The 14,542-nt window shown below is 40.3% G+C and overlaps 1 protein-coding gene across 1 annotated transcript in view; it reads right to left on the bottom strand.

The window, feature by feature from the left end:
- The window catches only part of LOC146822633 (dynein axonemal heavy chain 5-like), a 971,002-nt gene that overhangs the window by 21,929 nt on the left and 934,531 nt on the right, over positions 1 to 14,542 (bottom strand). The window contains exon 75 of the mRNA XM_085606815.1: positions 5,942 to 6,163. Coding sequence (XP_085462941.1) covers positions 5,942 to 6,163 — 222 coding nt within the window. The remainder of the gene's footprint in view (positions 1 to 5,941; positions 6,164 to 14,542) is intronic.

Here is a 14,542-nt window from a genome sequence, read left to right on the forward strand (position 1 = left end):
TAGTCGGTCTGACCCTATGGAATATTTACAGGCCTGTGGACTGCCTTGCTTAGGAGATAGCCAGGTATCGGCACAACAGAAAAACATTTTTGCAGGTGAAGTAGAGGCTGCTATTAAAGCTCTGCTTTCCGAAAAGCAGCCAACGAAGACACTATTGTATTTAGAAAATATTTCTTGATATCATTTTACCAGAATTCATTAACTCGCTAGGGAATATTGACAAGGGGGGAGAGGTACCTGCCACATGATATGTCACTAACATTGCTGTGTTTATGAAGAAAGATAAGCCAACTTAGGACAGGAGTCCTTATCGACCTATTTTTCTGATCAATTAAGATGCAAAAGTCTTTGCAAAGATACTAGCTACCGGACTGGCCCCCCTAATGCAAAATTTGGTCTCACCTGAACAACACTGCATTGTAACCAGTAGGGATACCACAAGCCACACTATTTCGGCAATTGTTGCATCTAATGTTGTTGAAGGAACCGATAATTGGATTGGTTCGATCCTATTGGATGCCGAGAAGACTTTTGACCGGTTGGTGTGGGAATGGCTTTGGGTAACGATGGAGGTCTTTGGATTCTGGGACAGATTCATTAAGTGGGTACAATCCCTCTACAGGAATTGTAGGAAGCTGAATTTCTATATAGTGTACCAAAAAGAAGTACACTGTGCAGAGAGTCCAGTGGGTCCCCAATTGGTTTACAGATCTGTAGTACATAATACTAACGCTTTCTTTTGTGGTAGTGTGGGCAAGCAGTTAGGCTTATCAGAGGGTAATGCTAAGCATTTGTTGTACTCATAGAGGCAATACTTGAGCCACACACTCAAAGAATAAATCAGAGACCAAATTTATAAGTAACAATTCTTTTTATATATGTTTTAAACTCAAGAACTTAATTCAAAGGTAAGTACAATTTTCAATAGAAATAGTCAGGTAAGTAAAATGTTCAAACCTGTGCGCATTTACTCACAATGCAATCTTACGGAAGTAAAAGTCAAAGATACATAAAAGTAGGTACAGTTTGTTTCAGGGATTCAAATAACAACAAAAGAACAAAACAGCTGACTTAGGTCAAGCACTTAAAGTTCCATTAAATGACAATATATGCTTTCGAGTGCAACAACTCCTAGTATCTGCTTTTTAAAGATACTTGTCTTACAAGAAGTCCATAGAGAAAAAAAGGAAGGTGCACTCCATCACGAGTCCTATAAGACCAACACCAATATTTGGAAATAATTTTCTTCTTTTATTCGTAGTCTTGATTAAAAGATAGGCACACAGCAAACGCGTTTCGGTTCCTTGTGCCTTGGGAACTTCGTCAGGGCTTCCTATAGGTGTCAGGAATAGTCAATATAACCCGAATACGGAGTGTTTAATCAATAAAAAATCAAGAGTCTAGAATTGTTGTTCAAGAACACCAGTATATACGAGTTCTTTAAAAATATATAAATGGTTTATGCCTCCAATATAGCGATACTTCAATATTATAGCCTTGAACAAAATGAAACGGTCTCCAAAGAAATCTGTCTGGTTCTTTCTAACGGAGGCGCAGTATGATAGCTGTTAACCCCAATGTCAGCAAAAAGACTATAATATTGAAGTATCGCTATATTGGAGGCATAAACTATTTATATATTTTTAAAGAACTCGTATATACTGGTGTTCTTGAACAACAATTCTAGACTCTTGGCTTCTGGCTTCTGGCTCGGCAGCCGTTTGAGGTACCGACGGATAGAGCAGTGCCTCCTTAAGCCTGAGCAGTTGCCAGGTGAGGCGAGGGGCATACCCAGAACTGTTCGGGTAATTTCTCCTACACCTATCACAGGTTCAGGTTGTATGATTTACCTGATTTTCACGTATAATATGCAGTAGCTTGTAATGGTCCTGACGAAAGCTGGGGTATAATCTACCCATAAGCTGAAACATGTAGACCAGATCCAACACAGTTATTTGTTTAAACTGTCACAGCACTGTTTTAATTTGGCGTCAAGGCAGCACCCAAATAAAAAAACTGTTGTGCCTTGGTTTCCAATTTTATCAATCACACTTATCTCACTCGCACTGCATACATCACCCTAAACCATTTTGTAGATTGGTTCCTTCTATTGAAGCAACATTTCCATAGTTGCGTCCGGGACTAACTTTGAACCCTGATCCACGTTCATTTGGGGGTGTTTGGTTCTTTGATAAGTCCCTGGTTTCCCAAATGATGAAGCGAGCCACTTCTAGTGGGTGATGGGAACCTTTTATGCTTTTGCAGATCTTTATTGCATATATATATCCAGTGTAATATTTTGGTATGAACATTCATGTTGTTGCAGTTTTTGTGGTGTAGCATCTTTCAAGGTCACTCGTTTTTTCAGACTCACAGTTTTCTTTGTTTTGGTTTGGTACCAAACACCTTGGGGTACAGTGAAGCCATCATGTAGCTGGAGAGCTCATACTGACGAGTGTCCAGCCCATGTAGTCATTATGGCTCCCCTGTTGACTGGTAATATCTAAGGGTGAACTTAGATATCACCGGGACATATCCACTCCCGCAGATATGCCCACACATGGGTATAGTGCACACTGCCTTAGGGTTGTAAGGCCTGCCATAGGGGTGACTTACCTATACCACATGTAGTGCTGGCAGGCATGGTACACAGGGATGTGTGGCATGTTGACTCTTCGTTTTTCTCTGCACCAAGACACGCATGTTGCAATGACAGTTTGCATGAGCATGATGAGGGGTCCCCTAGAGTGGCACGATTCGAGCTGCAGCCCTTAGAGACCCTCTTTAGTTCCAAGGCCCAAGGTACCAGTAGTACCCTTTACTAGGGGCTTACAGGGATCCTAAAGGTGTGCCAATTGTGGAACAATCATACAGTTTAGGGAAATAACACTGATAGTGGGGACCTGGTTAGCAGGAACCCAGTAAACTCTCAGTCAAAGCTGCACCAGATACCAGGCAAAAAGTGGGGGGTAACCATGACAAAAGGAGCACTTTCCTACAGGATTCCTATGGCCTGTCTAGTATATGGCGGGAACTGCTCCTTCCCATTTAGGATATTTAGGGGCACTTGTCAGGGGTGTCTGCTCTCCCATCTCCTATTTGCTTTGTATACTGAGCCGTACTTGAAGTCTCTTTTATTGAATGAAGGAATCCGGACAGTGACATCCGGTGGATGTGAGCTTAAAATCACAGTTTATGCCGATGACGTTGCTATCTTTACGACTAATCACCTGGCTGCTATCAGCCAAATAATAGACAAGTCTAACAGGTTTGGATCCTTCTCCGGTTATAAGCTAAATCTAGCAAAAATACATGCATTGCTTAATTTTAAGTCAGAGGATTTGATTCCTGGAAGAGCAGCAATGGCCACTTACCTAGAAGTAAAGCTGAGTAGTTGGGTTGATAATATTTTTAAGCTCAACAACAAACCTTTACTGTATTCAGTAACCTCCAAGCTGCATTCATGGAATCAGCTCCCGATTAGTATAGTAGGCCACTGTAATATTATTAAAATGAATATTTTGCCAAAATTCCTGTACCTATTCCAAGCAATTCTAATTTGAGTTCCAGACTCCTCCTTTAAGCGTCTCAAAGGTGCCGTCTGTAGTTTTATATGGGGCTATAGACAGGTTAGACTGGCTATTCGAATCTTGAAACTGCTGTACAAACAAGGGTGGGGGGGTTTCAATTACCCGATTTTAAACTGTATTATTGGGTAGCATTTGCCAGTCACATACGCAATCTGTTAACTGGGCGTGAACGAGAACCATGCTTTGGGGTCTGATGTTATTTATTTTTTTACAGACTTACGGCTCCCCATTATTACGAATGGATCTGATTTTACATTATTAGGGACATTGTTAGTATCTGGAAGATAATGTGCTCTATGTACTCTTTAACCACTCTGCACGCAGATGTGCCACTGTGGGGTAATCCAGAATTTACCAAAATATTCCATGACTCAATGGCCAAGGCCTGGGCAAGGCTAGGGGTGAAGACCGGAGGTCAGTTGCATGATCTTAACGGATTTTGCTATTTGTCTGTCTACAGACTTCTTATGAACTTCTTCATCAGATTTTCTTTAAATATCTACAGCTGCTGGATTACATTTTATGGCTGTGCAAGGCCTCAATAGATCTTGAACAATTAGACATGTTGTCCTACTTATTTAGGGTACCTGGAAAAGCTTTGATTGGTGCACTATATCAAAGGTTCTGTCTGTAACGCACTAATGATAGTACACTACTCGCTCCTAAGTGGAGCAGGATGCTTACTTCTGAGATCTCATCAGTAGAGATAGAGAGTGCTTTGGAGATTGTTGATTGCTTTGCTCACTCTGTAAGTTTAAAGCTGCAGCACTTTAAGATCATTTGTATGCTTTATTATAAACCTAAACGGATGTCAAAGTGGACCGTGAAATATGGTTCGTATAAGATCCAATGCCTGAAATGCGGCTGAAAGGCAGCAGATATTGTACATATAAATATATGTATATTGCCAGCTGTCCTGCCCTTCAAAAATCCTGGGCAGGCGTAGCCCAACTAGAAATACTCCACTTTGGCTATGACTTTCAGCTGTCCACTAGGCAGCTCATGTTGGAGTATAAAACGGAACACAATCTCAGCTCTAGATTATTGATCATAATTGTTTCTGTCGGGCTATGTATAGGTAGGTCATGGACATCCACTTCCCGCCAGAAGGCATTTGAGTGGTGGGCAATCATTCGCCAAATATGTGAATGTGAGCTAGCAATTGCCAAGGATAGAGGCCCTCTAGCCATAAAACGTTTTGAAAGAACCTGGGCCAGCCTTAATTAGGATTAAAAATCAAAGTCTATAATTTAACTGTTGGTATGAAAATTGCATATGATGTCACCATCCCAATTGTTGGGAAGCAGGTTTATATGTATTCTATCTACTTCCTACTGGTACTGTTTTTGGTTATTGCATACTGGTTATGAGCCTCTGCCAAAATTAATGTGATCATGCCTAACTCGAAATAAAAATACTTAAAAAAAGTAAACTGTGACTAGGGTAGAGACCAGGGATGCACAAAACCTACAAAAGGGAGATATGGACACAGGAATTTTTATGTGGTGGAAGAAATATGCATAAGGTGGAACCAAGACTAGACAGCTATGGTAAACGCTGACTCAGGGGCACTGGTGGTAGGCCACAAAATAAAATGTATTTATTTGTACAAATTAGTACATAGGAAAGTGCATTTTTTTTAAACTTCTTTATCCTTTTCAATACAGTGGTGCCCCCATCGGGTTTTCTACACCTTACCGCCACAATGAACAAGACCCCGTTCGACTGAGAGGGGCGAAAGCCCAAACACCATTAAGTTGCTAACTTGCACAATAGAAATAAATAACCAGATTAACATAAAAGTGCTGTAGATATTTCTCCATTCAGCATATTTAAGACTTTTCCATTCTAAAAATGTTTAATTGGAGAAGTGTTACGCAATAGGCACTCTCTGCCGACGCCTTAGACAGTTAACCATTGTCTTCTATGGTACATGCACAAATACATAGTTTCATCGGATAGATTTATGTGTTAACTCTTTTTCACAGATGAATGCAAAAGCCACAGAGTTTTTTTTAGTTCAATGGAGATAGAACTAATCTAGGGCATATAGTTCTAGTCATGTAACAATATATGCATTCTGGGAGTTGGTGTATTGCTGCGCTTTCATTGCAACGGTTGCACTAATAAATGGAAGCAATGATTGGTTTAAAGAAAGACCGGAACCGGTGGCATGCAGTCATAGGGTAAGTCAGGCTAACTTCAACCAATCAGATTTGTAAAGAGAAAGATCTTCCTTATAACTGGGTGCTTAGCATGGCTGTATCTAAACTGCAAATGGAAATCAGCACAACATTGTGGGACATCCACATCTCGCCTCTTAATGCCAACAGAATCTGTGTGCTACTGACCTTTGGTGAGGATTCCATCAGCCTCATGTTTCTGCGATCCCAGCCTGCACCATCGAGGAAAAGTCCATAGACGTAAACCCCTCCGATGTCAGCAGGCGGCGGCCCAGTGACGTCCTCCCTCATCATCTTGGTGACATCATTGTACAAAACAACACTGTCCAGAGCCCACCCTTTGGAGAGATTCATACGAGTCGTTTCCTGCCTCATGGCGGTCAAGAATCCCTGTTGAAAATAAGCACAGTGGTATGAAAACACTGGTTAGACGCTTTCGTTTCTCCACTGCATATTTTACCTGCTGTGTGACCTTTGTTATACTGCAAACAGAAGCTCAGAGAAACAGACATAAAACAAGCCTTTGCAACAGCAAAATAGCAACATTGATCCCCTACTTCATGTTGCACATTTCAGTGTGGCGGCAGTACACGATGCAATAAAAATGGAATAAGACAATATAATTGCATGTGGTACATTATTGCACATAGATTGGCAAGATCCCAGCCCCTTGGAAGAAGTGATTTTAGGGGTTTAAATGAGCAACCACTGAAAAATCAAATATGTCTGGTCGTGCATAGGTCACATTATTTATCCTGTATTTACTGCAATCAAAGGTGACCAATATAAAAAATGGAATAAACCACGCCAAGATATTGCCATTATTTAAAATGTATGTGACCAATATGAAAGTGGGAACTTATTATGTCAATCATGCTGTTCTTACACGGTGGGAGTGGGATGCTCCTATAGGCTAGTTCTAATCTTGATATGATGCCAAAGGTTCTCTATGTGATGCCCTGCACTGCTATACTTACTAGCGGCAATTCAAGGTGAGGGTTTCAAATAATTTTCAATAGATCCAATTATGGCAGTTAGGTTTGCTGACATTGTTTTATATGTACACAACAGGAAACTAATGTAAGCTCTACTTGCTAAATCCATCAACGTAGATACTAATGACCTGTTTCAAGATGCAACTAAATTCATATCTTTGAACTTCATAATATACACAAACCCATTCACTAACAATTGTTTTCAAGTGCCATTACAAGTGGTTCACTGGATATTCCCACCAGGGTAATCATTCCAATTTCATCATGTGTGCTAAATGATGTTTGGTATTTATGTGTATGTTCTGTAGACTATATTCTAGATTTACTCCCCACACTCGGAATGCACACCCATGGAACATTAGTATCTCAAGAGAAACTTCCATCAACATGATAAAAGAACCATAGTTGGAACTCTCCGCCTCCACGGAACTCCTTAGATCTGACTTATCCACAATAAAACCTTCCACTAGCAAAACAAATCATTTACTCTACACCCTGCTGAACACCCATGACAAACTCCCCAGATTGGACTCTCCACCACACAATCCCATTCAACATGTTTAATTCCATCCCTTCATACAAAAAACATTGAAAGTCCCACAAAATAAGAAAACATTCTAGAAAAACGATTATGATGCAACAGGTACTCATTTTCTCAGCTGCCCCCAAAGCTGACATCAATGTTCTACTAAACACATTCAGCATGGCCCTCTGTACCATTAACATACTCCATTAACAACTCTACACCGAAAACACAAATCATCTGAACAGTGGTACACACAATGACATAAAACATGTTCCTCCAACGTCCTTGTAAAACTTAAAACAGTAAGAATACAAAAAACAACATCAATGAACCAAACCTAGCTTCTCCATTAACAGCACATCACAAGCCAAAAGCAAGAGAATGGCTTTTTTTAAAGGCTGTCAAAACTGCATCAACACACTACCCATCCTTGCTTCTCCCTATTCAAAAATCAACTAGCATCAATCACTGTTTCATTAATACCTTTAGACACAACATGGGACTCGCATTCACCCAAATAACCTACATACCCTCCTGTCACCTCAACCACATCCTAAATTGGCATTCATTTGAATCTCTTAGAATCCAAACTCTTGACGTTATCATGAAGTTACCAATATCAACATCAATCTCATATCTTGATGAAAAAGTTTCAAAAACTCACGCTCTCCAAATACACTTACCTCCTTTCATATCATCAGTTTCTCTCTTCTGAAGGACACCTTCAACATATCACTAAAATAGTCAGACTTTCCTGCTCCTTACAAAACCAACCCCAGCAACTATCCAACTACAGACTCATAACCTACATTTTCATCATGGCCAAAATCCTAGCAAAAGACAGTCAACACCGGCTCCACAAGTACAAGTACAAGTATTTGTTCCACTCAAGCTGCAGTAGAAAATGGCAACAGAAAGAAGGAAGAGTAAAAAACAGAGAAAACAGGGAAGAAAAAGAAGCTGCAAGAGGTGGATAATGAGGTAGACGTGTAGGCTGGTGAATGAAAGAGGCAGTGCCATCTGCAAACTTCTAATTAAAAACACATGGCCCCTGTACTTATTTATCTGCATGTTAAGTACTGCCAACCTCCCTCCAACAATTCAGGAAGGAGATATAAACTCTCATTTGGCAACTACCTCGGATTTCCGCACAAGTTCCAGGCTACTATCTCTCTTGTACTGTCTAATCTCGATTGCACAAATATCCTATACCACGGATCATCTTTAACAACTATGAAAAGACTACAACAGATGCAAAACTTTGATGTCGGACTACTCCTACATGTCAAGACACAAGCCCACATCTCCCCTGCCTTGAAGGCCCTACATTGGTTACCGGTAGCCAGAAGCTCCACGTTCCAGCTGCTTTTTATTACCCAAAAAGTGATACATGGAACATAGCTTGTCTTCATCTGGAATAAAATCACCAAATACATTTAACAAAGGAACCTGCACTCTAGATTGGCACCTTGCCTCAAAATCCCACCATACAAGAAAAAAACAATAGGTGGCACATCCCTCTCAGCTCAAGCAGCCAAACTATAGAATTCTTTACCCCCAAACATAAGGTCTATGAAAAACTATCTTTTCTAAAGAAGACTACTCAAAATTTGGTTGTCTCTTCCTCACATAACCACCACACTCAAATATAAAAGTACAGCATATACTTTTATTTATAAGCATTTATTTGAATTATATGTAGGTATCTAATTATGTGTATTCCTTTGTTTAAATGTGTATAATAATTAGGTTTATAGATATTCATTAGGTCTGCTTAACAAATGTTTATATTATCTATGGTTATATTATTCTATGTTTATCTTGTGTATAGGTCACTGCATAAATAAGTTAAAAAAAATCATAACTACCTACATTTGCTTCACTACTGAATTATTAAAAGAAAAAAATCTAAAAACAAATACATTATCTTAAAGTACAGCAATACTTGAAAGTCTGAGTATATTAAATAGATCTTAAATTTAGGTATATATGACCTTCCTTATACATATATTGTACACCTTCCATGTACTTATGTATCTTTATATTTATGACTTTACTCCTAATTCACCATCCCCAATGCAGTACCTTGTATCTCACCCTATACCTCTCTCAATATATCCTCTAAATATATACCTCCCATGAGCTTATGTATCTTTCTATGCATTACTTTACTCCTAATTCAGCATCTCCAATGCACTACCCCATATAGCTCACCCCATACCTTTCTCAATATATAATCTACCTCCACCCTCTACCTCATCCCAAACTACATTCTACTATTCTCTCCAATACACTACCCTGTTCCTCACCCTATACCTCTCTCAATATATCCCCTACCTCCACTCTCTCACTTATCACATACCCCATTCTACTACTATGATCCCCAAAATTACCCTTTCTAGACTCTCCCCTCCTCTACCCGTCCTTGCATCATCTCAACACTATTTTACTATTCAGATCTCTCAAACAAGCCTTTCTAAACTCTCCCCTCATGTATCCCTCCTAGACTCATTTACCTCATCTTTTCTCCTAATCCACTTCTAGAGACTCTTCACCCTCCATCTCTCCTTTAATCATTCCAAGACTTTGCCTATTGCTATGATCTCCACATAAACACTTTGTAGATCCTACCCTCTTCTATCCCTCCACTATCCTTTTCAATCCAACTGACAGACTCACATGTTCACCGCTCAAATTAATTTCATATTTCCCTATACTAATTCACTACTAATTCTTTTTCAGTTCTGGAGTAGCGTGCTACTCATAGAAAAGCACTTCAATGCCTCATCAGGGGTAGTAGGAGCTAAATAAATGCAATAATAATTTACAAAACTTGTCCAGCTACATGCACTTCTTTTCCAACTGCACTCCTAATGTGAAACATTTATGGAAGTGTAGTTCTGAGAAACAACTTTAAAGGATCTAATTGCTATCTGTATTCATACCACACCACACAACTATGCCTATGCAAGGTGTTCTGAAGCGTCCCCGGCTAGGTTATACGAGTATCCTAAATCATGGACATGAAATACAGCGATGAAAGTGCACAATGGTTTTATTTCTGGAGGTGATGATTTCTGAGTATTATTTCAATGGTGGATGGGTTTTGATGGGCTTTCAGTCTCAATAATATTGCTGCGGTTTGCTGGTACAAAATATTACAACTGAAGATTTGTCTGAATAATTTGCTCAGTTGCCTGAACTTGAAATCTTAACAGAAATCATCTCTGCCGGTGAAGATTTGTGAGCATAGATTGTTTCTGACAGCGGAATCGCCAGACATCCTATTGGTATGTTTCAGGAGCTTTAAGAGCTTCCAAGTAAATGCTTTTCTATTTGTACGTGGGCCTGGGAGATAGTTCTTCCCCCTTAAAGAAAGGAACACTGAAAGGGACATTACATTCTCCTTCAACAAAATCCATAACACAAAGTCAAGTTCTAATTAACCTTAGTTTGGTAAAAAGTCACATTCAAAGTCCATCACCTACTTGCTTTTCTGGTAGCCAGGTCATGCGCAAGACCTCCATACAGATGGGATTTGAGTTCATGGACCAATGTAATTATGAAACATAGAAAAATAAAGGCAAACCAAATGTATCTGCATAAATATATATACATATATATGTGACCAAGACTCTGTCACTCACACACAGCATGATCCATGTAGTCCTTCGTGAAAAAATGGCCACTGTGTAGCTTTGATTTTTACGTGATGTCGCTCTCACGCTAGCGAATTACAGCACCCACCTGGGAGTTCGTCAGTTGGGGGCGATACCTGGAGCAGTTATTTGAAATCCTGCCAGTACCACCATGGATAAATGGAAAAACTTTCCTACCAGTCTGAATATGCTGTCAGTTATCAAATTGGAGGCTCGGAGTCATACAGACCCAAACCTGTAGAAGTGGTTAACATTTGAAACCTTGGCAGTGGCGAGGGACTGAAATATAGCCAACATTAGCACCGTCATTTGGGGACACAGAGGCCGTTTGTTCGCGAAGGACTATATGGATCATGCTGTGTGTGAGTGACATCAGGCATTTCAGTTTCTTACCTCTATACAAGATGTAATGTTTCAATTATCTATAAGAGACTGGGAATATGAAAAACTAAATGTTTACCATAAGGCTGGAAGCAAAAAAACACACACGGACATGGCAGCCAGTGAGACTGGTATTGTGACCAAGACTTTGTTAGTCCTTCGTTGCTGTCCATGTTTCTGTGTTTTCCCAATGAAATTACTTCTGATGGCATTTAAACGTGCTATGTTTGGGGCTGAGTTGATGAGTAGTGAAGAAGGCAGAGTGCCGAAATGCATTTGTTCAATTAAAATCAAATTGAAAACATCCTGTGAGTGCTCCGCATCTGTGTAGCTTTGATTTTTATGTGAGGTCACTCTCACGCTAGTGGATTACAGCACCCGCCCGGGAGTTCGACAGTTGGGGCGATACCTGGAGCAGTTATTTGAATTCCTGCCAGACCCGCTATGGATAAATGGGAAAGCTTTTCCTACCAGTCTGAATATGCTGTCAATTATCGAATTGGAGGCTGGAGTCATACAGACCCAAGCCTTTAGGAGTGGTTAACATTTGAAACCTTGGCAGTGGTGAGGGACTGAAATATAGCCAACATTAGCACCGTCATTTGGAGACACAGTGGCCGTTTTTTCACGAAGGACTACATGAATCATGCTGTGTGTGAGTGACATCAGGCATTTCAGTTTCTTCCCTCTATACAACAGGTAATGTTTCAATTGTCTATAAGAGACTGGGAATACGAAAAACGAAATGTTTACCATATGGCTGGAAGCAAAAAAATACACACAGACATGGCAGCCAGTGAAACTGGTATTGTAACCAAGACTTTGTTAATCCTTCGTTGCTGGCCATGTTTCTGTGTTTTCTCAATTAAATTTCTTCTGATGGCATTTAAATGTACGTTATGATTAAGGGCTGAGTTGATGAGCACTGAAGAAGGCAAAGTGCTGAAATGCATTTGCTCAATTAAAATCAAATTAAAAGTGTCCCATGAGTGCTCCGCATCTGTGTAGCTGATATATATATATATTCACTGAAAAAACCATAGGTTTCAGGCACGATATAGTTAGAAATTAGCATTTAAAAAACCTTAGAAATTCACTGAAAAAAACATAGGTTTTAGGGAAATTTATACTTAGTTGGAAATTTCACTCGTACAAAACCATAGAAGTTCCCCTGTTATAGTTAGTTCAGCTAACTATAATTCAGGCGCCCGCAATGCACTGCTGATGACGTCACATATTACATCACCCATGACATGGTCAGTGACATCACTGATGACATCACTGATGACATCTCAAATGACATCACTGATGACATCACTGATGACATCATCCATCTGATAAATTGATGCATCTTCTCACGCCCTAATATAACCTTTGATACACCCATTCTAAATTACAGACTGCCATTCTCAAAACCATAGACACTCTAACACCAATAACTACATACCCACTCACTGATTCTTAGGTTTACACACACATCCACTCACTCACCTCTCTGCAACGCAGCGTAGTGGCGCTTACTGGAGGTACCTGGTGGGGTTGTTGGCCCCCAGGGACCCTCAGGATTGAAGAGGAATTAATTCCCAACTTAAAATGCGCCACAGGGCAGGTTTGCACACATGTCACCTCAGGCCCTGCCCCCTCCCTTCACCACTGTGCAAACGCGCCCAGTAGCACGTTTTAAGTTGGGGATAAAGTCCCCTTGAATCCTGAGGGTCCCTGGGGTCCAACTAGCTCAAAAGGTACCTTCAGTAAGCGCCACAGAGCTGCGTTGCAGAGAGGTGTTAAAAGAGGCATGGCCTAGACCACCTCTATGCAACGCAGGCCTGTGGCGCTTACTGGAGATACCTGGTGGGCCAGTTGGCCCCCACGGGCCTTCAGGATTGAAGGGGAATTAATTCCACAACTTAAAACGAGCTACAGGGCGCGTTTGCAGAGTGTTGCTGGGAGGGGGCGGGGCCCCGGCGATGCCGGCCTTTTTTAAAATATTTTTGTTAAGAAGGGAGCTGTGTGGCCCCCCGTCCTCTTCTATTTTATAGGCCCTGGGGACCCCATCCCCCAGGGCATGGCCAGTGTTTTTTTTTTTTACATTTTTTTTTTTTTTTTACATTCATCTGTGAGATGGTGCTGAGGTGAGGTGCCGGTAGAGTCTGGGATGAAACCGTGCATTTAAACTGTGAGCTGAGTACTGTAAAGTGATGTGCTCTGGCCGCTGTAGCATAGTGGGCGCTGTAGCATATGTGTGCAAGTGGTGTTAGTATGCGTTTAGAGTATAGCGGGAGTGGGAAGCAAAGTACTTACTGGTATCAGTATGAAGACTCGGGGATGAAACTGTGAGTGTAAGTCGTGAGTTTATTGCTGTGAAGTGATGTGCTCTGGGCGCTGTCGGATACTGGCCGCTGTTGCATACCTGTGTAAGTAGTGTTAGTGTGCGTTTATTCTATACAGGGAGTGTGAAATGAACTACTCATCCCTATTGGTCTGAAGAGTGGAATATAGTGTTTTAGGAAGCAGGAATAAAGGAATAATCGTGAAGAATATAATGCAGAATGTTGCAATGCCAGAGAATGAAAATGGTAAAATGAGTAGTGTCTAAGAAAGTAGTTGTGTGTAATAAAGGGATGGAGTTTGAAAATTATATAGAAAGTGTCTTTATTTCAGTGCCATAATTGGACCCACTGGTGCAAGAGCTAGGGTATCCAGCTGATGCAAAGTTGAACCACTTCTGCTGTATTCAAACGTAAGCTCCGGCATCGGTGAATTGTATATTACATGTTACAGTTGCATGTGAAATAAACAATAGCTATTATACTTGAATGACTCTACATTCTATAAAGAAAATAAAGGTAGGATACGATTACCACATGTATCATTTAAGAAGAGAAAGAAATAAAAACCTTAGTAGTCAAACCGTACATTATTGTCTTCAGCTGTTTCAAAAAAACATTCTTGTGTAGAGAGCTAAGGCATCGAGCTTAGACAACCTCCAATTTCTTCTGCTGTAGTCAAAACGAAGCTCTTGCATCAGTGAATTGCACATTATATGTTACAGTTCTATGTGACCTACAGAATAGCTATTAGACATGAATAAATATATTGTATAATGAAAATAAAGGTAGTTTACGATTACCACACTGTCCCAACCAGTTCCTAAACAAAGTAATCTTTTTACATTTTTATCATGAGGTTCTGAGCAGAGGCTAACTTT

The sequence above is a fragment of the Triturus cristatus genome, chromosome 5_2 (genome assembly GCF_964204655.1).
Source record: "Triturus cristatus chromosome 5_2, aTriCri1.1, whole genome shotgun sequence".
Lineage (NCBI taxonomy): Eukaryota > Metazoa > Chordata > Amphibia > Caudata > Salamandridae > Triturus > Triturus cristatus.